Here is a 25,250-nt window from a genome sequence, read left to right on the forward strand (position 1 = left end):
TCCATTTGTAGAAAAATAAAATAAGACCCATATCTCACACCATACACATAAAGTAACTCCACATGGAACAAAGACTTAAATGTATAGCCTAAAACTATAAAGTTCATCAAAGAAAAAATAGAAGTAAACTTAGGGGCCCTAATATATGGTATTAATAGACTACTAAACATAAATAAAAATGTGCAAACAGCAGAAAGTAAACTAGATGACTGGGACCTCTTAAAAATTAAATTCTTATGTACATCAAAAGACTTATCCAAAAGTAAAAAGGGAAAAAATATTCAGCAATGACACATCTGGCAAGGGACTTATCTCTAAGATTTATAGAATACTCCAACACTCAACATCAAAAAGACAAAAAAATCCAATTAAAAAATGGGCAGAAGACATGAAAAGACACTTCACCAAAGAACATATTCAGGTGGCCAACAAACACATGAAGAAATGTTGGAAATCATTAGCCATTAAAACCAAACTCACTGCTGTCGAGTCAATTCAACTCATAATGACCCCTTCTTGGATTTCCGAGGTGTTATGTCCACAGAAGTAGATTGCCCAGTCTTCCTTCTGAAGAGCAGCTGGTAGGTTTGAACCACTAACCCTCTGGTTAGCAGTCAAATGCGGTAGGCACTACACCACCAGAGCTGCCCTATAGCCATTAGAGAGTTGCCATCTCACCCTAGCAATAATAGCAAAGTTCAATAAGACAGAAAATGCTGTCAAGGATACAGAGATATTGGGATTCTCACATACTGCTGGTGTGGGACTGTAAAATGATACAACCACTATGATAAATAGTATGATGATTCCTTAAAAAGATAGAAATAGAAGTGCCATTTGGTCCAGCAATCCCATTACTAGGTATATATCCTAAAGAAGTGAGAGCCAGAACATAAATAGATATATGGACACCCATGTTCATTGCAGCACTATTTACAATAGCAAAAAGATGGAAACAAACTAGGTGCCCATCAACAGAAGAATGGATAACCAAACTGTGGTACATACACACAATGGAATGCTATGCAACATTAAAGAATAATGTAGAACCCATGATACACCATGTGACATGGATGAACTTGGAAGACATTATGCTGAGTGAAAAAGTCAAATCACAGAAGGACAAATATTGTATTAATTCACTAACGTAAAAAGCAAGGAAAGCTTTATATATGGAAGGAAATTTTATTTGTTGCTTACCAGGGATAGAAGGGGGGAGGAGGGAAAATTGCTAGATAGGTAAGAAAATAGTATTGATTTGGGTGAAGGGAAAGGTAATGTAACAAAGCACTGACCAACACAATAACATTAAGGAATAGAAAGATGCAGAGGGGTGCACAAGAGGTACAGACAACAAAGATAAACATTTTTATGTACACAGTATTGTATTATCAGTAATAGCAAACATTAATATATAGTTGGATATATATGAAGAGAGGCTAAATGATCAGATATGCCTAGGCAAAAAGGAATATATATATATATATATATATATATATATATAAGTCGGGGCCGAAGCGACAGCAAATAACAACAACAAAAACATATATATATATAAAGGAATATATCCATGACATATATAAGTTTGGCAAATATTTCTACAAATGTATTTGTATATGCTATAAGAATGTCCATATATACAATAGAGCTAACAGGAACAGGGTAAAGTTATGATAATTTCTCAGCTACAGCCAAACACCCTGAGGAAGTGAGTCACTGGGTCCACGGGTTTGGGACCATGGTCATGGGGGACATCAAGCTCAATTAGCATAACATACTACACAAAAACATTGTTCTACATCCTACTTTGGTGAGTAGTGACTGGGGTCTTGAAAGCTTGCAAGTCGCCATCTAAGATGCAACAATTGGTCTCTCCTCAGGAGCTCTGGTAGGGTAGTACCTAAGGCACTTGACTGCTAACCAGAAGGCTGGCAGTTCAAACCCACCAGCCACTCCTCGGAAGGATGTTCGGGCAATCTACTTCTGTAATGATATTGCCTTGGAAACCCAAGGAGGGGTCGCTATCAGTCAGGTCCGACTCGATGGCACATAACAACAACAACAACATCTAGAGCAAAGAACAATGAAGAAAACTGAAGACTGATAGAAACAATTAGTTTTAGTTCAGGGGACTAGTTGACCATATAAACCTCAGCTTACATGACCCTGAGACCAGAAGAACTAGATGGTACTCAGCTACCACTGTCAACCACTCAGAAAGGGATCAAAATATGAGATCCAGGATAAAGTGGGAGAAGAATGTGGAACAAAACTCAAAATCATAAAAAAAAAAAAAAAAAGACCAGACTTACTGGTCTGATAGATACTGGTGGAAAACCCCAAGATTGTGTCCCCTGTTCGCCTTTTGGGCCTGGAATTGAACTCACTCCTGTGACTTCCAGCCAAGTAATAGACAAGCATGTAAAGTGAACATTTACACTAGGTAGGTGCACTTCCTTTGGAAGTGAGAATGGCCAGACTTTGTCTCACCTACTTTGGTCATATTGTCAGAAGGGACTATTCTCTGGAGAAGGAGGTATTGCTTGGTAAAGTAGAGGATCAATGAAAGAGGGGAAAGCCCTCATCAAGAAGGATTGACACACTGGGCTCAGGTATAGTAGGGATCACAGTGTTTCATTCTGTTGTACATAAGGTAGCTATGAGTCGGAGATGACTTGGTGGCACATAATAACAACATATGCACTCCTTAGAATGATCAACCATGGGAGATCAAAAGGGCAGTGTTCACACAAGAAGATAACTCAAAGGGCAAGAATGCATAAGAAAGGGACACAGGGAAAAGGTAACCACAGGGAGGAAGTGGGAAGAGAGCTGTTGCATTGTGGGGATTGTAATCAATGTTATGAAACAAAATGTGTATGAACTGTTGTATAGAAAATGAATTTGCTCTGTAAACATTCACCCAAATCACAATTTTTAACAAGATGTGTTGGTAAGGGTGTGAGAAATCCTGCACTTTTATACACTGCTTGTGGAAGTACACATTTAAACAGCCACTTTGGAGCAATTTGGAAATTTCTTTTAAAATTTAAAATGGGCAAGCCCTTTGATCAAGCAATTCTATTTGTTGGTACCTCTTGTAGGCAGGCATTTCCACACATGCACCTGGGAGCATAGTGCCTAAGGCGCTTGACTGCTAACCAGAAGGCTGGCGGTTCAAACCCACCAGCCACTCCTCGGAAGGAAGGTTGGGCAATCCTACTTCTGTAGTGATACTGCCTTGGAAACCCAAGGAGGGGTCGCTATGAGTCGGGGCCGACTCGACGGCAAACAACAACAACAACAACAACACCAGGAAGCTACTCATCACAACATCTAACACTTAAAAACTAGAAATAGCCTAAATGTCCATCAGTAGGGAAATATCTGAAAATTCTGTGGTATGTTCATAACCAAAAATACTATGCCATGGTTAATAAAAGTAGATATTCCTATATAAACTAAAATAGATATTTTTTGAGAGGAAGAGAGAATTACAGAATGATACCTATATAGTAACATCTATGTTTAAATATACTTATTTAAAATATACTTATTTTGTTACATTTCATATGGATCCACAAATATGTATAAAAAAGAATTTAGAAAAGGCTTGGGAAATACACATAAAAACAGTTACAGTGGTCGTATTTGAGAGGTGGCAGAGGGGACCAGAGTTGGAGCCAGGGACAAATATTCACTATGTTCTAATTTCTATGGCAAGAATGCATTTTTGTGTTATTTATGCGATTAACTTTCATTTTTAATAAATGTAGGAATGGATTTAAGAACCACTGATATTTAGGTTCCTTTGCAAAGTGCTATGGACATTGCTACGCAGAACACATAGCAAGTAACATGCAGATTTTGCCTCCAAAGAATTCTCAGGCTGATATGGGGGAAGTGGCCCAATGTCTTGTGGAATGAATTTCAGAATAGGAGTACAAGAAAATGCAATGGTTTTCGGGGGCTGGGTGGGCTGGGTGTGTATGGGGGGAGATGTTGACAATATTTCATGGACTGGGGAAAAGTTTATGGCAACCAAGGAGAGAAGCAAAGCTGGGAGGTGTTCGAAAGAACCTCAGGCTAAAAGGAGCTCCAGGGGCAGGAGCTCCTGCAGCCTATTTAGAGAAGGAAAAAGTAGGAAAAGTAGACAAACAAACCCACTGCCATGGAATCAATTCTGACTGATAGGGACCCCCACTGGGTTTTCAAGGCTGTAAATCTTTACAGAAGTAGAAGTAAATTGTCTCATCTTCCTCCTGTGGAGCAGCTGGTGGTTTTGAATCTCTGACTTTCTGCTCAGCAGCCAAATGCCTTATGCACTGTGCCAATGAACTCCCTACAGGAAAGGTAGAGTGGAGCCAAACTGTGGAAGGCCATGATGGCTCAGAAAAGAGGCTGAACTCCAGTCCCAAGCAGGTGAGTGCCCTGTTGGGTTTGTGAACCAGCCTGAAACTTCACAAAGAAGAGTAGTTTGAATCCATGCAGAGGTGGATTGGCCAAGACAGGAGCCAATGGACCAGCTGGGTGGTAAATACCTGCCACAGTACAGGGGAACATGTAGGATCTGAGCTGGGACAAGGGCAGGAGTGGTTTGGAGAAGAAAGATTGATTGGATTGGAATGGGAAGTTAATGGAGGGAATTTCAAGGCCGTGGAACATCCCAGTGATTCACAGAGTTTCAGGAAGGAAAGCAGGTGGGTGAGGCCCCCTTTCCCTGGGGAGCTGTAGACAGGGGTGCCAAGGTCTACTCAGAAGGCAGAAGCCACAGTGTCCTTTATTTCCCATAGGAACACATCTGTGTTGGAGCCCATGAGGACAGAGCTGGCCAAGGACAGCCAGGCACGTAGTCTTTCTGGCTTCCAGCCACCAGACTTATAGGCTTCCGGGAAAGGCTGACATGAGGCCACTCTGTTCCTTTGAGTCTGAGAATATGTGACTAGGGAGGCCTAAATTAATTAATTGATGGCAAAGGCATCTCAAGGCAGCACCAGGGGCAGGGGAGCGAAGGTATGGTCAAACTGTACCCTGTCTCCAGTGCTGGAATCCAAAGAGGCTCCTGCATTTCACTGAAACTAAACCTGCACTTAAGTCTTGCCAGAGAGATAAAGAAATAACAAATCAGAAGTGGGCACCCCATCCACACACTTTTGTGACCCACATCAACCTGCTTCTCTACAGAAACATGGCCATTTCTGCTCTCTCGGGTCAGATGTCTTGAGGAAGCAGCAAATGGCAAGACCGTAGACCACTGACAGATGACTTTCCCAGAATTTAGACCAGCCTGATGACTCCCTCCACATCAGTGTTCCCTCATTACTCACTTGGCCCTGGGGCTGACTGACTATCCCTTCCCCAACACATACACTCCCACACACCAGGACTGCTTAGGTCTCCAACAAGCTCCTTTTATGGCACAGGTCCAGGGTGGAACAGACTGTTCCATCACAATGAAGTCACAGCTATATCCGGTGTCTAAAATAAAAAAAAAAAGGTTGTCAGCCAGAAATCACCAAGCTGTCTCTGTCCATACAAAGTAATAATTTAACTCATACTTAGCGTCAGGCATGGGGACACTGGTGGTCTAATGGCAGAATTCTTGCTTTCCATGAAGGATTCCTGGCCAATGCACCTCATATGCAGCTACTACCTCACATGCAGCTCTCTGTTAGTGGAGGCTTGCATGCTACTATGATGGTAAATAGGTTTCAGCAGAGCCTCCAGACTAAGATGGCCTAGGAAGAAAGGCCTTGAGATCTATTTCTGAATATCAACCAATGAAAACCCAATGGTCATTCAATCCACAACTGATCATGGGGATGATGCAGGACTGGGCAGCTTTTCATTTCATTGTGCATGAGGGTGCCATGAGTCACAGGCTAACTCCATGGAAGCTAACAACAACTAAGTCTCAGGCATTGAGCTAGATACTTTAAAATAAGTTGTCCCATAACCTTCAGCAGTCCTCAAGCAGGACAGCATAGTAGTTAAGAGCTGAATGCTGGAGCTAGATGCCTGTAAATGAATGTCTCCACCACTTGTAAGCACTGTGACTTTGGATAAACTACTTTGCCCCAGTATCCTTGTCTGTAAAAAGGTAATATGAACAATCCTTACCTCATAAAGCTGGTGAGAGGATTAAATAAGTTAATATTTGTAGAATGCTTAGAACACTGTCTGGCACAGTTTAAGTCACTCTATGTGTCTAATAAACAAATTCCTTCCTTTAGTCATTCAATTACACTGAGTATCAGATATGTACCTTGAGGAGCCTGTGCATAGACCAAGGCGGTCCCTTGAACAGAACAAGAGAGCATTACATGATTTAAAATCAGAAAAGGTGTGCATCGGGGTTGTATCTTTTCACCATACTTATTCAATCCATACACTGAGAAAATAATCTAAGAAGTTAGACTATACGAAGAACGTGGCATCTGGATTGGAAGAAGACTCATTAACAACCTGGATATACAGATGACACAACCTTGCTTGCTGAAAGTGAAGAGGACTTGAAGCACTTACTGATGAAGATAAAAGACTACAGTCTTCAGTACGGATTATACCTCAACATAAAGAAAAAAAAAAATCCTCACAACTGGACCAATAAGCAACATCATAATAAGTGGAGGAAAGATTGAAATTGTCAAGGATTTCATTTCACTTGGATCCACAATTAATGGCTATGGAAGCAGCAGTTAAGAAATCAAACACCAGGCATCTCTGCTGCAAAAGATTTCTTTAAAGTGTTAAAAAGCAAGGATGTCACTTTGAGAACTAAGGTGAGCCTGACCCAATCCATAGTATCCTCAATTGCCTCGAGACACGTGAAAGCTGGACAATGAATAGGGAAGATCAAAGAAGAATTGATGCCTTTTAAGTACGGTGTTGGCAAAGAATACCATGAACTGCTAGAAGAGTGAACAAATCTATCCTAGAAGAAGTATGACCAGAATGCTCTTTAGAAGCAAAAATAGCAAGACTTCATCTCACATACTTTGGACATGTTATCAGGAGGGACATGTTTTCAGGAAGGACCATTTCCTGGAGAAGAACATCATGCTTGGTAAAGCAGAATGTCAGTGAAAAAGAGGAAATCCATAAACAAGATGGATTGACACAGTGACTGCAACATGGACTCAAACATAGCAATGATTGTAAGGATGATGTAGTGTTTTGTTTAGTTGTATGTAGGGTTGCTATGAGTCAAAAGCAACTCAATAGCACTTAACAATAACAAGCCACAGTTTTACATCTGGTTCTGTTGTAGGAGATGGAAAGTTTTGCCTATTAACAATGCTCAGAGAAGACTAGTAAAGGAAATTCCAAGTGTTCAGTTTGGTGCAGTGGTTAAATACTAAGCTGCTAACCAAAATTTCAGTAGTTTGAATTCACAGGAAAGATATGAAAATCTGCTTCTGTAAAGATTTATATATAGTCTTGGGAACCCTATGAGGTAGTTCTACTCTGCTCCATAGGTCACTATGAGTTGAAATCGACTCGATGGATTTGGTCTTTTGATTTTCAGTTTAAGAGGAAGCCACAGGAGCAGGAAGACGAAGGGGCAGAGCACTTTGTGGGAGCTAGCTAACAAACAGCAGAGGCGGGTGGCCAGAACCATGGACAGCTCCATGTGCATTAGTGCAAAGACTGAAGTCCTGCCATCACTCAAGCACCAGCCTTTGGTTGAAGGGTATCCTTGCCTCTCCCCTTTCTTACTCCCACATCCTAGTCTTTGGAACTGCTGATGGATGGGGGTTGTCTTCTGAGATGGAAGATGGAGTGAGAGAGTTTGTGTCTTTTGAGGCCTCCTCCCATAAGTCTTCATCTGCCTTTCTTCTCTACACTGCCAGGTGTGCCACCTTTTGTTTCAGCAACAACACAATCAGTTTGGCACAGATCATGCAGAGAAGATCGAAGACCACAAGACAGTCTTCAGCCCAGGTTTAAATGTAGGGCTCTGCTGCTGGGATCTGGGCACACCCAGGTTCCTCATCTCTAAGATGGGGGAAATATTACCTATACTGTAACAGAATAGAGTGAGGATTAAATAAAACAGCCTATACAATGCCCTTGGTACAGAGTAAGTACTTAATAAATGAATATTCTTCCTGCCATAGAGGTTTGGGACTGAAGAGGTAAGCCTGAGCCTACAGATTACCTGGCTTAACGTTCAGGAACAACCCATGAATTATGTGGGCCAGAGAGCTAGGAAAATGGGGCCTGCCATCTTGCAGGCCCTGGGAAAAGATACTCTCCACTAAGACCCCACAATTCTTCAATCACTTGACAGAAAACTTCTGCCTTTTCCCCCTTCTTTAATCAGACAGGGCAAATAATTAATCATCATAATTGTTATAACGATAATTTTTAAAAAAATTCTGTAAGCTGGAGGACCACTCCTTTAAAAGCCTCATAATAAGGTGGATGAGCTAGGAGGTCTCAAACACCCTTGCCTAAGGAAGTAACATGAACATGAAAACTAGCTGGGTGGGAAGGAGGAGGGGGGCTTCAATAACACTGTATATGCTGACTAAAGATCTTCAAACAAAATTTAATAATTCCCCTATCCAAACAGAGCCCTTCTACAGCTCTGGAGCTGCAGACGGCTGCAGTGAGGGGCCTCTTGTCTAATTCTTTACTTGACAGAGGCCAAGGCTGGGGTCCAGAGAGGGGCTGTGACTAGCCCAAGGTCATCCATGGGGGCTCTTCCCCTTCTGTGATGGGAAACTGCAGACAGAGGGCAGTATGGCCATTGTGGAGCCAGTGCTGCCAGTTCCTTAAGTGGATGAGTTTCTCCTCCTTTTCTGGAGTGCCTGGGTGGGTGGAAAGATTTGGCAATAGGTGGCAAGGCTGCTGCCTTTTCACCTGACGCATTGGTCTCCATCACCTCATCCCACAGCTGTCTCAGGGACAGAAGCCAACTTTCCAATGCCCTCTGGGCCCCACCAGTCCGAACAGAGCCCAGACTCACAATGCCCACCTAACCAGAGTGAGTAGCAAGGAAGCCAGGGTGCCCTGTGTCTATTATCTGCTCTTCATAAACCCCACAACTGTGAAATGAAGCTAAAACAGGGCATTTTTACAGATAATAATAATAGCAAGTACTTACACTGCTCTCACTACGTGTAGCACCCTGAGCACTGTTGTTGTTGTTGTTGTTGTTACGTGCTGTGGAGTAAGACCCAACTCATAGCGACCCCTTCTTGGGTTTCCGAGGCAGTATCACTACAGAAGTAGATTGCCCAACCTTTCTTCTGAGGAGTGGCTGGTGGGTTTGAACAGCTAGCCTTCTGGTTAGCAGTCAAGTGCCTTAAGCACTAGCTACCAGAGCAGACCCCTGAGCACTAGGTACTGTTATTATCCCATTTTATAGACAATGAAACTGAGGGCGAAAGAGAAGTAATTCCCCCAGTCACCCTCTTGTAAATGGCAGAATAACGAATCATCCCAGTTGTCTGCCTCTAAAGCTAAGCACCAAACCATTGTACTCCTGGGGAGTGGGAGCATTGCCAGGATGAATCAAATGCTACTTTGCTTTTGAGGTCAGAAGGGTAGAGAGGGTCCTCTCAGACTGTGGAAGACAGAGAAACTGTAATCTCCACAAGCCCTTGAACCGACTCAACTACTTCGGAGCCTGTCGCCTGCCAGCCCGCCTGCGTACACAGGCTCTATGTGTCATCTATGGCCAACCGGGTCCTGGGTATGCATCAGGCTTAGGGCACAGCCTGGGCGGCTCCCGAGTGCCTGCTGAAAATTGGGTGCCTCTTTGGGAGCGGCCCTCAATGAAGGTGAGCATTCCCAGAGTCTCTGACGAAAGCAAAGCTGCTGGGCCCTTCTCTGGGAGTAGGCGGTGCGCCCGTTCGGGATTTCCCCCAGCTATTAGAGAGGACCTCGGCTAAGTCACCTCCTGGAGCCCACTGTGGTCTTAGAGGCCGCACAACCGAGCTCTGAAGATGGGGAAAGGGAGGAGAAAAAAGGAGGGGCCTTGCAGGAGTGGGTAGAAGCTTTGGTCCCGTGGGAATAAACCTTGGAAGGAGGTTAGGGGGAGGAAAAGAAGATGATGGGGGAGCTGCGAGACCCCGACAGTTAAAGCGGAGGGGGAGTCAAGGTTGGGGAGGGAGGCGGTGCAGTTCGAGAGAGTAGGAGGGACTGGGCTGACAATCCAGGCCTGCGGGGGGGGCGGGCGCGGACAAACGACTTGTCTCCATCTCTAGATGCTCACAGTCGGAATTGGCATTGTGACATTCTCCTGAAGGACCCATCGGTAGGAACCTAGCCTAGCAGTTCCTGCACCTCCCTCTTCCTTCCCAGGGGTAAAAGGGTTCATGGGCGGGGCCAGAGAAAGGGTTAGGGGGTCCGTGTAGGGAGCTCCTTTGGTCGCGGCTGGCACTTCAGCTGCGAGAACAGGTGGACGCAGCCGCGGCTCACCTCGGGGGCTCCCTGCCCGCTGTGCGCCGAGATCCAGGCGAAGGCGGAGATCTCGAGCCCCTGGCGGCCCCATCTCCCACGGGGTCGCGGAGAGCTGACCGCCACGACCCCCTTCCCCGGGGAAGAAGAGCGTCCTGGAACTAAGGGCAGAAAACCCACTGTCGCACAGTGTATCCATCCCCAGGGGTTTGGCCAGGACTCCTTCTGCACCAAGACCCTTTCCTGGGGCTTCCAGCCCTGGCGCCATCTGGGAAGGGGACCCCCGCCTGGCCGCGCCCCGCCCCCAGCCCCCGCCCCGCCGACGTTGCATTAGCATGAGAGACGCAAGTGGCCCGGGCACCACTCGGGGGCCGGGACTCGCCGCGTCACAGCCCCGAGTGGAAGAGAAAAAAAGAGGAGGCGGCGGAGGAGGAGGCAAGAGCCAACGCGAAGGGAGGGGAACGGCACTGCGGGGCGAGTGAGCGAGCGGGCGCCGAGCAGCAGCATGCCCCTCGGCCCGCGCGGCCGGCCTCTTAGAGCGGCGGGGGTGGCTCCCGGCGCTCCCTGGGAGTAGCACACTCAGGCTCCAGCCCTTGCCCCTCCGCGCGCCTACCACCTCGGCCGCTCCTGAGCCCAGCTGCGCCCCGTCCCTCGCTCGGTTCGAAGCAGTGGCAGCAGCTCGCCGGACGGGGTCCCTGTATTTCCCGTGGTGTAGAGCCATGAGTCCCGCGGCCACCTGAGGCACAGAGGGCTCTGCGCGGCACGAACCGCGCCCCGAAGTCTCTCACCCTCTTCTGTGCAGTGTGGGCGCTTACGCCCGGTCCGGCGGAAGCGTCCACCTGAAGAGCGGCGGGGTAGCAGGCACCATGGAGCCCGTGGAGCCAGCGGACCAGGCCCGGGCGGCGGCCACCAAGCTGTCGGAGACAGTGGGAGCGGCGCTGCGGGAGCCTCGGCGGCAGCGGCGCCTGGTGCTGGTCATCGTGTGTGTGGCGCTGTTCCTGGACAATATGCTGTACATGGTCATCGTGCCCATCGTGCCTGATTACATCGCTCACATGCGCGGAGGTAGCGAGAGCTTCACGCCGACCCCCGAGGTGTGGGCGCCCACCCAGCCGCCGCCCACTCCAGCTAATGCCAGCTATTCCTATTCCACGGTCAACATCTCGGTGCCCCCGACGGCTGCGTGGCCCTCCAGGCCGGCCCTGAGGCCCCGCTACCCCACGGAGAGCGAGGACGTGAAGATCGGGGTGTTGTTCGCCTCCAAGGCCATACTTCAGCTGCTAGTGAATCCCCTGAGTGGGCCATTCATCGACCGCATGAGCTACGACGTGCCGCTGCTTATCGGCCTGGGTGTCATGTTTGCTTCTACGGTGTTGTTTGCATTCGCCGAGGACTACGCCACGCTATTCGCCGCACGCAGCCTTCAGGGCTTGGGCTCGGCCTTCGCGGACACATCCGGCATTGCCATGATCGCCGACAAATATCCCGAGGAGTCCGAGCGCAGCCGCGCACTGGGCGTGGCCCTGGCCTTCATCAGCTTTGGCAGCCTAGTGGCGCCACCCTTTGGGGGCATCCTCTACGAGTTCGCGGGCAAGCGCGTACCCTTCCTTGTGCTCGCAGCCGTGTCGCTGCTCGACGCGCTGCTACTGCTAGCGGTAGCCAAGCCCTTCTCGGCTGCCGCGCGGGCGCGGGCCAACCTGCCTGTGGGAACGCCCATCCACCGCCTCATGCTGGATCCGTACATCGCCGTGGTGGCTGGCGCGCTCACCACCTGCAACATCCCGCTCGCCTTCCTCGAGCCTACCATCTCCACATGGATGAAGCACACAATGGCGGCGTCTGAGTGGGAGATGGGCATGGTCTGGCTGCCCGCGTTCTTGCCGCATGTGCTAGGCGTCTACCTCACCGTGCGCTTAGCTGCGCGCTATCCACACCTGCAGTGGCTGTACGGCGCTATCGGACTGGTAGTGATTGGTGCCAGCTCTTGCGTCGTGCCTGCCTGCCGCTCCTTCGGGCCTCTAGTGGCCTCGCTATGCGGCCTCTGCTTTGGCATCGCGCTGGTAGACACAGCACTACTCCCCACACTCGCCTTCCTCGTAGACGTGCGGCACGTCTCGGTCTACGGCAGCGTTTACGCCATCGCCGACATCTCCTATTCCGTGGCCTACGCGCTCGGGCCCATCGTGGCGGGTCAAATCGTGCACTCGCTGGGCTTTGCGCAGCTCAGTCTTGGCATGGGCCTGGCCAACCTGCTCTACGCGCCTGTCCTGCTGCTGCTTCGCAACGTGGGCCTCCTAACGCGTTCCTGTACAGAGCGCGACGTGCTGCTCGACGAGCCGCCGCAGGGGCTGTACGATGCTATGCGCTTGCGTGAGCGCCCTGTTTCGGCTCCAGATGGCGCGCCTGGGAGCCCTCCTGGCCCTTTTGATGAGTGTGAGGACGACTATAACGGCTACAGCTAGCAGCCCCGCTCTTCCTCCCGGTCACCGCTCTGTTACCTGTCAAAGTGGCTGCCCTTCTAGCACACTGGCCAAACTCCGGTTTAGGGCCCGCCTCCATCCCACCTGGGTCTTGGCTACCCTTGCCTCAGTTCCTTCTCCATTCTCTCTCTCTCTCTCTCTCTCTCTCTCTCTCTCTCTCTCTCTTTAACGCGCGCGCGCGCACACACACACACACACACACAAACACTCTCTCTCTCTCTCTTTCTCTGGTCTAACGGCGTGGAGCATCGAGGCACGAGAAGCGAATGTGCTCCTTGCAGGGGTGAAGACGCAAGAGCCGCCAACTTTGTTCATCTGTCTTTCCTTCCATTCCTCCCAGTGCCAACTTGGCCGGCTGCATCGCGGTGCTCTGGCCCAAATCAATAAACCATGTCTGTCAGAGACCGAGTGTCTTTCCTGGTGGAAGTGGGCGACCAGACACAGGGCCCAGGGCAGAGGGGATGGGTGATATGGGTCTCTAAGGCTACTACTCCAAGAATGAGAGAGGCGGCCACGTGATAAGCCTTTGGCTGCCGGAAAAGGGGATGGATAAGATGGAGCAAACTCAACAAGGGCTCAACCATTGACAATCCTGGTGTATCCCCCGCCCGGGTTAGCACTAGGTTCCTCACACAGCTCCGCCCTCCCAGGCCCAGCGCAGGGCGAGAAGGGGCCTAGCCCAGGAAGCCTGAGGATCTTAATCAGTGGCACCAGGCCCCGCCCCTCAAGGTCACGCCCAGCGCTAGCCCTTCAGTTCGGAAGCGCTACGCTGGCTTTAACCTCAGCCAAAGCGTTCTTCCCCCGCCTGGATCCCAAGTTCAGAAAGGAGTAGCGGCCGAGCTGTTCTGAGCTGAGGAAGAAAAACTGGCCTCATCTTTCAAGATGAATGCGTGTGTGATGTGTGTGTTCGTTAGAGAGCTAATTGTTGGTCTGGGTTCTCGGCGGGAAACCGCGTTTGAGTCCGGTCCGGCAGGTGGTGTGGGTTTTAGTGGGGACACGAGGGCGTGCGGGTTTGGGAGGTGGTGCTAAGTTCCTCCACCCTCACTCCGGCGGTGGATGCAGCAGCCCAGGTCTGTAAATGAAGTCTCTAAGGCAGTCTCAGCCCTGCCTGGAATCCCAGGAACCCCAAGCTTTGTTTGCCACCACTCGCAGCCCCAGAGCCCATAGCATGATCAAAGCCACAGGGGGCTCAGATTCCGGCGTGGAGAGGCTGCAGGGCTTGGATTCTGGACCGGTGGGGGTCTGTACAAATGGTGTGCACGTCTTTCCTTGGCCTGAGTGCGCGACTGTGTTTGTGTGTGAGATCTATATCTTGGCGGGGGCGGCTTTTGTCTGGAGGGAGTGTCAGGCGTGTCCCCAAGCATTCCCAGGTTTGTCCTCAGGATCAACCTGTCTGTACAGTCTTCCCACCCCCAGCGGTGATGAGGTGGGAATAGAGAAGGAGTGAGCTCCTATAGTGATCAACTAAGAGGTTTATTATTGTCTTGAGAGGGGCTTGAGCCCAGCCTGAGAATGAGGACGTAAGTTTCCCGGCCCAGCCTCCTCAGGGTTGAAGGCAGGGATAAAGGAGTTGGGCGGGCGGGCATGCGGCGATAGGGGAAAAGCAGGTTGAGAGCAACGGGTACCGGGGGGCCAATGTTCTGCGCCCCCTTCTTGGGCCTGGACTCTGCTGCCCAACGCATGAGCCGGTCCCGGAAGCCGTCCAGGCAGGTCTGAGAGAGCCCGGAGGTGGATCGTGAGAGGCTGGGGTTGGGGGAACGGAACACCCGGAGGTAGAGAAAGGTGGGGAGGAAGGAGGAGGAAGAAAATAAGGAGAGGGAGGGGCAGAAAAGGGAGGGGCAGAGAAGCGCAGCCGGCTAGTACGCAGCCAGTCTGGCGGCCGCGGGGACCCGGACAGAAGCCGCAGCTCCCTCCACCGCGCTGCTGACGCTCCTACCTCCGCCCCACTCCCGTCCGCCCGCTTCAGGCTTGGTGTAGCTCAGCGGCGGTCGGCACAGCAGAGCAGAGGAGAGCAGGTGAGGTGGGTCCGGCGGCCAGGCGCGGCGCGGGGAGAAGCGCGCTGGGGATGACTGGCGGGGAAAAAGGCTCTGTCCGGTAGTCGCGCTAGGGCTGGAGGCCCCAGGTCCCGCGAAGCCCTCCGAATCCCCAGCGGCCGCGGCCGTCGGGGACAGCGAGGAAGCCGCTGAGGACAAGCCGGTGCCCGGTGCCTCCAGGCCCAGTGTGGAGTAGGCGGCGGTAGTGGTGCTAGAAGATAAGAAGTTAGGAGGAAGGGCTTGGGGAGGCTTAACATTAGGGTCCAGTGGCTCACGATCTCACTTCGTCTGGACACCATCTGCCAAGGCTGTGCTTTCTGAGCTCAGGGGAGGCTCAGCCGGCCTTCCGATGCGCCGGAGCAGGGGCAGAAAGCTGAAAGCAAAAGGCAGCTGTAGGTGCCAATTCCAAGCGCAGGGGCTCCCCGGAGTGCTCAGACAGCCTGAGATGCGGGGCTGGGCTGGGGCTGGACTTCCAGAGCCTAGCTGGGACCCCTCCCGGGAGCCTTCGGAAGCCAGGCAGGCGGGAGCATGGACCTGAGGGCACCAGACAGACGGGAAGAAAGACACATCCACACAATACACGTTCTGGGCGCTGGGGCGCCAGAGCCAAGGAGAGGGAGTTGGCAGAACGGGACCACGCTCCACTCTTCAGAAGCCACTAAGAAACCATTCCGTTCCGCTACACTTCTCCAAGACGTGGGGTCGCTGAGACCAGACTAAATTTTGCCTTTGTGGCTCGGCACCAGGCCAGAGCAAGAGAAGGCATTGGCCTCATGGGCCCCTAGGGCTTCCACCAACATGACCCTGCCCTCACTGCCTCAACAAAACACCTCCGAGTCCCGGCGGTCCCTCACCTACACTCTGCTGTTTTCTTCTTCCGGTGGGGGCAGCCCCTGCGTTCCCGCTGCGCAGGAGCGCCAGGAGATCCCCAGCGGTTGGGCCCGCAGCTGCTCAGTGCCTGCTAACACTCTACTACAATCTCTACTCAGCGCCACCAGTAGCCTCAGGCATTTCTGCCTTTGGGCCTTGGTCATCCATTTTTTCTGGATGTTCCATCTTGGAGGAGAACTGGGCAGTGAAGTGGGGGAATGTATTAGCTTTAGGCTCTTGGGAGAGAACAGGAATAGGTGGATAGGTGGAAATCTTGAGTGTGTGCCTAAGCTTAGGGGCTTAGGGGGATCTCAGAGGATAGGAGCCTAAAAAGCCCACCTTTATTCCTTTTGATCTAGCTCACTTCTAATGCAACTTCTGAAGTAAGTGGAGCTCTCCAGGCTGGGCTAGTGGTCTCCAGAGCCCTAGCTGCCCATCTTCCTTGCACCACACTCTTCAGCATCAGCACATTTAAGCCACTGACACTGGGAGCCTACAGACGAGAGACTGCCAAGTCTCCAGTCCTTCCAGCAGGTTCCAGGGGCCTCCTTATTCTGGTCACAGGCCAGGCACCCAATCAAACCAGGCCCCCAATCAACTCAGATAGTCTTCTATATCCTAGGGTCTTCAAGAGCCTTGAATACATTCATTCACTCATTCACTTATTCACACTCACAAGCATGCCAGTATTCCTGTATTTACTCAACTAAGAAGCATTGATGGGCACCTCACTAGGTCCCAGAGATGAAGCACTGGACACAGCAGGTATGGTCTGACCCTCATGGAGCTCGCTGTCTAGTGGGAAAGAGAGATTGTAATCAGCATAACACATGTCTGTTGGAACTCCCAGACAGGAATACAGGGCTCTGCCAACAGCCCTTCTATGGAGGTGGAGGTAGAGATGTGGCCAACTGGGAGTGGACTGGAGTGGGCAAACCTAGCCCTGCTCCCTCCAACATTGCCCTGGGGTGGTCTCTGGGATGATTGGGCTGGACTTCAGTGGCAGCAACCTCATGGGAGCAAGTCTCAGCTGGAGGCTCACTTCAGGATCCACCCTTTCCCACTGAGGGGTTCAGAGAGGGCACAGTGGTCAAGGGAGCTAATCCAGGGGCCAAAAGATCAACAACTGCCTGCAACAAGGCCTCTGTATACTCCTGTCCCTCTCTGGACTCTTCACAGGTTGAGGTGCTGTAGGGGGTCCACAGGTTGGTGATGAAGGAGTCATGGTAAATGTATGTGGCCATTATACTGATGACCCCCTTTCTCTCTGTCTTCAGGTCTGTACCTGCTTTCCCAGACCAGGAGTTCCCAAGATGCCCATTCTAGAGAAAGTCCCCCATCAAATGGCGGCAAAAACCCCCAGCAGTGAAGAGGAGCCTGTGAGTACTTTGGAACACACTATCTCATGCCTGCTTGTCCATCTCCCATGCTCTGGCTCGCAGAACAATCCTGAGAGGAACTGGCCCCATCATTTCCCTGACCCACCCAGCCCTGCCTTCTCGCAGGCATGAGGACCAGGCTATAATGCTACCTTGAACCTGCTGAGGAGCCTGGTAGGGCCTGGAGGGGCTAGGGATGGTCTGCAGGCTGGTGTGCCAAGGGAATGCTGACAGTGACACCTTCCTAATCCTCAAGGTCAGAAGAAGGCCTTGACGTGGGCCAGGTGCCTCTCTTTTCTCCCAGAGCTGCTTACCACTTCCAGTGGGCCTAGAGCTGGTGAGCCCTCCCCTCACCCCAAGGCTCATCTCCCCCTTCTGATGACTTTGAACCCAGTGGGGTTGCTGTAAAGTGAGACTTAATTCTCTATCCAAAGCCCTGCCATGGTAGCTCCATCTGGTGTGGTAGTTCATCCTAGAGCCTTAGACTCAACTTCCCCATTGGCTGGAGATGCAGCTACCCCACTCCCTCCTGAGGGACAGAGCAGCTCCCTCCTGAAGGACAGAGCAGCTCATAAAAAAGAAAAAATGTATTTTGGTGAAAGTTTACATAGCAAATTAGATTCTCACTTAACTATTTGTTCCATGATATTCTTTACATTTTTCACAATGTGTCCACATTCTCACATTTTTCACAATGTGTCCACATTCTCATTTTTTTCCATTCTATTTGTTCTGTTTCCATTAATCTAACTTCTCTGTCTCTCCTTACCTTCTCATCTTTGTTTCAGGGTAAATGTGGACCATTTGGTTTCATATCATTGGTTATTTAAGGGAGCACAGTACTCACAGGTGATATTGTTTATTTTACCCATTGTTCAACTTCCTGTTACTCTAAGTTGAATCCCAGCTTACTGTCAGAGACCCAGAGAACGGTGGCCTACTCCTAGCAGGGGTGCCAGGTCACCAGCTGGGCAGAGCTGTCTGTAGATGCCTGTCCACCCACCCACCACTCAGCTTCCCCAGCCCCCAAGGAGGAGGGAACAAGAGCACTAGGTTGGGGTCCTGGCCTTGGCCCTCCTGGGAGTGGGCTTGGCAGCCTAGGGTGCTGCTCAGACTCGTCTGATGTCATTTCCTGGCCAGGAGCATCCACAATGGCCCTAAAACACACTTCTCCCCTAAGGTAGTGAATTCTAGAGACAAGGCCAGACAGGTAGAAATTCCCATTCATCTATCAGTGGATACACACACACACACATACCACCCAGTCTCCCTGCCCAGGACTGTGTTGGGCCTTCAGAGCAGCCAACTAGAGGCATGCTCTCAAAGGGGCTTGTAGCTCTGCAGTCACCCCTCCCAACCCACAGAAGGAGAAACTCCTGGAAGGAGGTAGCCTATTGTCAGCCAACTTTTTAAAGTTTAAACAAAAATATTAAAAGTACTAGTTTTCCTATTATTATTAGCAAAGCAAAGGAGTCTCTTGGTGGTGCAAATAATTAATGCTTTCAGGTGCTAATAGAAAGACGAGGTTCAAGTCTCCCCCAAGGTTCCTCAGAAGAAAGGCCTGGTGATCTGTTTCCAAAAAATTAGCCATTAAAAACCTTATGGAGTACAGTTTTACTCTGACACACATGGGGTCTCTGTGAGTTGGAACTGACTCCATGGCAACTGGCTTAAGTGATAGAGAAGGAAAGTAAGGAGATAGAAAAGAGCAAGGGAGAAAGTGAGAGAATGATCAAGGAGACACGAACAAAACAGAGGTTGGATGAAGACTCCATTTCTGATCCCAGTCCTGCTGCAAAACTGCTGTGTAGCCTTGGACTACTCCCTCCATTCTCTGGGCCTCAGTTTCCTCATATGTAAATGGGACAAAATTTCCTGTTCTGGCTAAGTCACAAAGTTGTTGGAAACATGGATGAAGTTCTTATGTGAGCACAACTGGCAAATGGGGAAGTACAGTGTCTATATGGGGAGGACATCAGTGAGGAGCTCTGCCCAGACTCCACCCATGTCTAGGGGCTAGACATGCTGGATTTCCTCTTAGGGATTCCTCCAGAAGGACATGGACAGTAATGGCATAACATTTTTCTGATATGCCTATTTGAGGCCAGTTGTTGACCTCATGTAATTTTCTCATCCCTCTCAGAGGGGAATTATTATTTCTGTCCTATAAATGAGGAAGCTGAGGCTTGGAGATTAAGGAGAGGATGAACTCTCCCCTCCATAGATATATGGAATGAAATGTCCCTGTCTGGATTTGGTAATTCTGGCATGGATTTAACAAGGAGCTCAGGGTATGAGTCACCTTCCCAGGAAACATTTTGCCAAATTCTAGTCATTAGAGTAATACTGAGATATGGTCCCTCCCATCCCAAAACATCACTCAGCTGTCCAAATCTCCACTTCAGAGTAGCATCCTATGGGTCCAAAAGATTCATTAGATTCTGGAGCCCCAGCTGGGAGCTGTTCCCAAATTAAAAGTGACCAGCAGCCAACAATAGTAATAACAGGACTATTTCACCATAGATCCATCCTTTATGGTTTATAAGTATCTTCCCATTCAGTATCTGTTTGATCCTGTGAGAAGTGGGCTTATTAGTCCATTTTATAGGGAAGGATACTGAGGCATAAAAAAGTGCAGTGACCTGCGAAGGGTCAATGGCAGGGTCAGGGTATGAACCCGGGTCTGCCTGGTGCCAACATTAATATTTTTTCCTCTGCACTTTGTCCACTCCTGAGGGTGGCATGGGGGGTGGGAAAGCAGCAAACAGGAGTTTCTGAAGTTGTTAATTTTGCCATACTATGCCTTGGAAACACACAGATCCCAAGATAGGAAATAAGTGTAGGGCAGATGGAGATGGACATTGGGGATCAATTCAGGCATGGGGAGAGGCCACACGTAAGGTCAGGTCCAACTTCACCCTTTTCTTCCAGGGCCTGCCCAAACTGCCAGTGCCCCCTCTGCAACAGACCCTGGCCACCTACCTGCAGTGCATGAGACACCTGGTGCCTGAAGAGCAGTTCAGGAAGAGCCAGGCCATTGTGCAGCGGTTTGGGATGTCTGGTGGCCTTGGTGAGACCCTGCAGCAGAAGCTTCTGGAGCGGTGGGAGAAGACAGACAACTGGGTAAGAGTTGTTAGGCTAGTGGAGCAGTATGGATGGGCTGGGAATGGGCATACTGGGGACAGACAATAGACCAGTAGGGGAAGTAGGGAGAAATGAGAGACAGACAGGTTTGGATGAAGGGCAGATAAATTACAAGGATAAAGCATAAGGGGAGACAAAGATGAGGATAGACAGGAGGACAAGAATGAGGACAGATAGAGATAGAAATGGGGATGAGAGATACAGGGAACAGAGATGGGGTCAAACAGGGAGACATGGATGAGGTCAGTAGAGGAACAGATAGGGATAAGAATGAGGTCAGAGAAATAAACAGGGATGAAGGGCAGGGACAAGACACACATAAGGACAGGTGTGGGACAGGAATGAAGAACCAAAGTGGGAAACCATGATGGAAGAGAGCAGAGAGGTACAGGGGAGAGAAAAAGGGCAGGTGTTGTGGATTGGGGTGTGCATGGGCCTAAAACATAACCGGGGTTCTGTGTATGTTTATGGAATGAGTGAATGAAATGGATGATCAAATGAAGTGTCCCAATTGTCCCTTGAAGCTGAAGGGATGGGAACTGGAGCTCTTATTTGGGAAGGGGTTGTGGCCTCTGGGACCACTGGCCAATCAGGTCATGATGCCCCTTCTGCCCCTCCTGGCAGGTGTCTGAGTATTGGCTGAATGACATGTATCTCAATAACCGCTTGGCCCTGCCTGTCAACTCCAGCCCGGCTTTGATCTTTTCACAGCAGCACTTCCAGGACACCAATGACCAGCTAAGGTGAGGCCAGATGCTTCTGAGCACAGAGCTCGGTAACAGCCATGGTAGAGGGCCTAGTCAATGTCCTTGAGTAGAAGCCATTCCAGGCCACCTAGTTGGGGAGGAGGTGAGGTGAGGTAAGGCTTCAATTGAGGGTGAACAAGTCATCTTGCCCATATTATTTTTATTTGGGGAAGGGGGCACTAATAGAGATAATTGACCCCCAAGTGCCCCCAAGCCAGACTTGACCTGGCTGAGGCCCTGAGTGGAGGTATGTTCTCTCAGACACTGCCAGTGCTTGTCATTGGGGACATGCTACTCCATCTATCTGAGAGGACCTCTCCTGCTCTCCAAAGGCCCCAGTTCTAAATAGAGGCTCCCAAGGGGGGGGTGGTGTTCCTCCCTGCCAGCCTCCACCATACCAGAGCTCTGCCATCTGCCACAATTTCAGAGCTCAGTGAGCCGCAGGGAAGGCTGACTGATAATGGTGGCTGCTTTGCATGGAAGGCTGGGAGTGAGAGGAGGGTTTCCCTGTAGGGTTCTCCCAGAGTCCCTGGTCTTATGATCAGAATGGGGCACAGGATGGGGACCGTTTAGAAGGAGAAGGGGCAGGTGCTTCCCTGAAGAGTAGCCCAGGGTCCACCTGTCATCCTCTGGTGGGGCTTACCCAAGCTCAGACTGCTGCCTCCCTCTTCCTCAGCCTGACTGAAGTGTGGAAATGGATGAATGACTTCTGAAAACAGTTTTCAAAATTGCATCCAAGGGGGCATTTTCCTCCCAATGCAATTAAGCCCGAACTCATCATCTATGGACAATTAAGATAGGGTAGTCTCATGGTCCCTGCCTCAGGTGCCTTCTTTTCCCCAGCATCTGCCATCCTTTTCATTAACACTAACCAGTTGCCATAGAGTTGATTTAGATTAATGGCAACCCTATGTGTGTAAGAGTAGAATTGCGCTCCATAGGGTTTTCAATGGCTGATTTTTCAGAAATAGATGACCAGGCCTTTCTTCTGAGGCACTTCTAGATGCACTTATACCTCCAACCTTTTGGTTAGCAGCCAAGTGATCATGTTAACCATTTGCACCACCTAGGGACTCCTCCTTAGCATTAAGGGGACCAAATTCCCAAGAAGCTATATTCATCAGAATCCCAATGTTCCTTCCCAGTCCAGGTCCAGGACTGGTCGCTTCCAGTAAGAGTCCCATGCCCATTATCCAGCCCCTTCTTGTTGCACAGAGGCCTCACTTGGCTCCCCCTCACTCCTCTGCCTTATTCACTCTCTGATTTCCTTTCCTCTCTCCTAGAACCTCACCATCCCTACCTCTCTCCAAAGGACCATTTTTAATCTAAGACTTGTGAAGGGCTGACAACATTTGGGGGTGGGGGCAGGAACTATATCTGAGTAGTGCTCCATGAGAGGCCTGATCTATGGTGGAGATCACTACATTTAAAAGGGAGGGAGGAGGGGAGAAGGGAGGAAAGAAAGACAGGGAGGGAGGGAAATAGGAAGGGAAGGAGGAAAGAAGAAAAGGAGGGAGGGAGGGAGAGAAGGAAGAAAGAAAGTGAAAAAAAGAGGAAGGAGAGAAGGAAGATGGGAGGTAGAAGAAGAAGATAAGAAGGAAAAAGGAAGAGGAGGGAGAGAGGGGTGCCTGGGCCCCTGAGAGAAAAGGCTGAGGGTTCGTCTCTCTCTGCAGGTTTGCAGCCAACCTCATCTCTGGTGTGCTCAGCTATAAGGCCCTGCTGGACAGGTAGGACTGGGACCAGCCTGGGAAGGGTAGTGCCCCGCTTAGCACAAGCTGTTCATGCCCCCTGTCTCCCTGCTGTACTGAACAGGGAGTTCCTTGCCTTTGGATGTCCCCAAACCATTCCCATCCCTCCCTCTGCACTCCCACAGCATCTTGATGACCTCTACCCTAATTGACACAACAGAAAAAGTTCCTTTTCCTGGGATGGCATCATCTTTCTTTAATCTCTTTAAAATCCTCCTCTCCCTCCATGCCTCCTTGGTTCAGACTTGGTGTGAATTAGTTTGTCAGGAGTCAGAGAACACATCAAAATGTAGAGACGAAAGAGTTGTTGGAGTGAGGACATGGAAGTTCAGCTTTGCTACTTAGGCAATTATGGTTTCCCCACCTTGAACCTCTGTCTCCTTAACCTCACCAAGCTTGAGGGACAGAAGAGATGACTTAACATTGAACTCAGATCTCTAGCCTCCAAAACTGTAAGAGAATAAACTCCTGCCTGTTAAAGCCAAAAGAAGAAGAAGAAGATGAAGAAGAGATGACTCAGTGAACATGAAGGTATTCTGACAGGTGGAATATAATATGACATGTATATATATATATATATATATAAAACATGTGTATATATATATATATATAAAATGACAGGTGGAACATAATTTCAGTGGAATGTTACTGATTTTTGAAGGCAAGTCCTTCTCCTGAGCAAGGGAGCCTGGGAGCAGCAGCAAGAGGAAGAGGGACGGAAGCAGCCAGGGTCCCCAGAGGCAGAAGATATTGGATTAGATGCTGGAATGAGAAAGAGTCCCAAAGCAGGGTCTACTTCACAGATAAGCCAGCCAAGGCTCAGAAAGTTTAAGGGGTCTGCCAGGAGATGGCAGAATGAGGAAGACAGAAGAGGCCAACTTCATTCTCTTTTCAACTTTGGTCCAATTTACTCTTTGCCTCGCCTTGGGGCAGAGACTTAGACTCACTCACTGTCTCTCCAGGGAAGGAAAGTGCCCTGAGTCCCAAAGAGTCAGGCCCTGAAGTGGGCAGACATGAATTTGAATTCTGACACCCACAATATTGGGTGTGTTAATCTTGAGTGAGTCTAATCAGTACCAACTAGAATCCCCTTATCTTTCCAATGGAAGTAATAATAGCAGCTGCCTCTGGGAGGACTTTTTGATTTCTCAAGGAAAAGTTCTGATTTCTTCTGATTCTCAGTTTCAAAGAGCTTATTCTCTCACAGTACTACAGCTGGGCAGTGTAGGAAGGAGGGCCAGGGCCCTGCTCACTGGGGCTGGGGTCTTTGTTCCATCCATTGCTGACAGTTTACACCCCAGACACACATGCATGCATGTGTGTGTATTTATGTGCACACATGAATGTAAATGTGTGTGCATGTGCACACATGTGTATGTGTGTGCCCATATGTATATATGCATGCACATGTGTGTATGTGTGTATGTGTGTGTATTCACACTCATACTGATGTATATATCCACACATACCCCCATAAAGGGTCCCATGTTGAATGCTTGTGAATGTCATAAGGCTGAAATGTTTGCCTGAGTAACTGTTTTGTATCCCTTGATTCATTCTCTCATTCATTCACTTTGCAATTGATGCTGGGATGATAAAGTGAAATAAGGCCTCATCCTTGCCCTTAGAAGGCTCTCAACTACTGAGCAAGACAGACACATAAACAAACACAAAAATATAGCTTCATCCCCTCCCTTAAGCTCCTATGAGCTTCACTGGGACATTCTGGTCACTGCAAACTGACCTTGTCCCCAGTGGATCTTTGGATGTCCCTCCCAAGTATCCAGCTTATCCTCATCCTGTCTTGTCATCTCAGTAAATGCACTGACTTATACCTAGGTGATACATCCAGAAATTTAGATGTCACCATGGCTCCTCTATCCCAGACCCCTCTTATCTTAGGTGCTGTCAGTCAGTCCTCCAAAACCAGTCCTGAAGCCTCCCTCTCTCTCCTCCCCACCGCCCATATCTTCTTCCCATCTCGGCTGCTGCCTCCTCCCTTGTTATTCCTGAAACTCCCTTTGATACATTCTACACATATAACTGTTGTTGTTATGCACCTTTGAGTTGGACCCGACTTATAGCAACGCCCCCTTGGGTTTCCGAGGCAGTATCACTACGGAAGTAGATGCCCCATCTTCTTTCTGAGGAGTGACTGGTGGGTTTGAACCACGAGCCTTCTGGTTAGCAGTCAAGTGCCTTAGGCACTACGCTACCAGAGCTCCCACACATATAACTAGGATCTTTAAAAAAGCAAAATATAAATGAAATCATGCCACTAAACACTAAAGCCTTCCAATGGCTTTCATTGTACGGAGAATAAAATAAAAACTCCTTAACTCTAAATGACAAGGCCCCACACCATCTGGCCCTTTCCTACTTCTCTGACCTCCTCACACTGCTTCAAGCTCACTGGCTTTCTTTTTGCCTTTCATCAGTC

General features: G+C 49.5%; 2 protein-coding genes across 2 annotated transcripts in view; both read left to right on the plus strand.

The window, feature by feature from the left end:
• The first annotated feature begins 11,276 nt into the window (after positions 1-11,276).
• On the plus strand, positions 11,277-12,872 carry SLC18A3 (solute carrier family 18 member A3). The gene has a single exon (XM_007938611.1). The coding sequence runs from the start codon at positions 11,277-11,279 to the stop codon at positions 12,870-12,872; it is 1,596 nt and encodes a 531-aa protein (XP_007936802.1).
• Positions 12,873-17,097: 4,225 nt separating this feature from the next.
• Positions 17,098-25,250, plus strand: part of CHAT (choline O-acetyltransferase) — a gene marked incomplete at its 3' end in the record, with an annotated part of 81,939 nt that continues 73,786 nt past the window's right edge. The window contains exons 1-4 of the mRNA XM_007938612.1: positions 17,098-17,172; positions 20,104-20,295; positions 20,941-21,059; positions 22,736-22,789. Coding sequence (XP_007936803.1) covers positions 17,107-17,172; positions 20,104-20,295; positions 20,941-21,059; positions 22,736-22,789 — 431 coding nt within the window. The remainder of the gene's footprint in view (positions 17,173-20,103; positions 20,296-20,940; positions 21,060-22,735; positions 22,790-25,250) is intronic.

Source organism: Orycteropus afer, unplaced genomic scaffold (genome assembly GCF_000298275.1).
Source record: "Orycteropus afer afer isolate SDZICR_OR568_19922 unplaced genomic scaffold, OryAfe1.0 scaffold00052, whole genome shotgun sequence".
Taxonomy (NCBI): Eukaryota; Metazoa; Chordata; class Mammalia; order Tubulidentata; family Orycteropodidae; genus Orycteropus; species Orycteropus afer.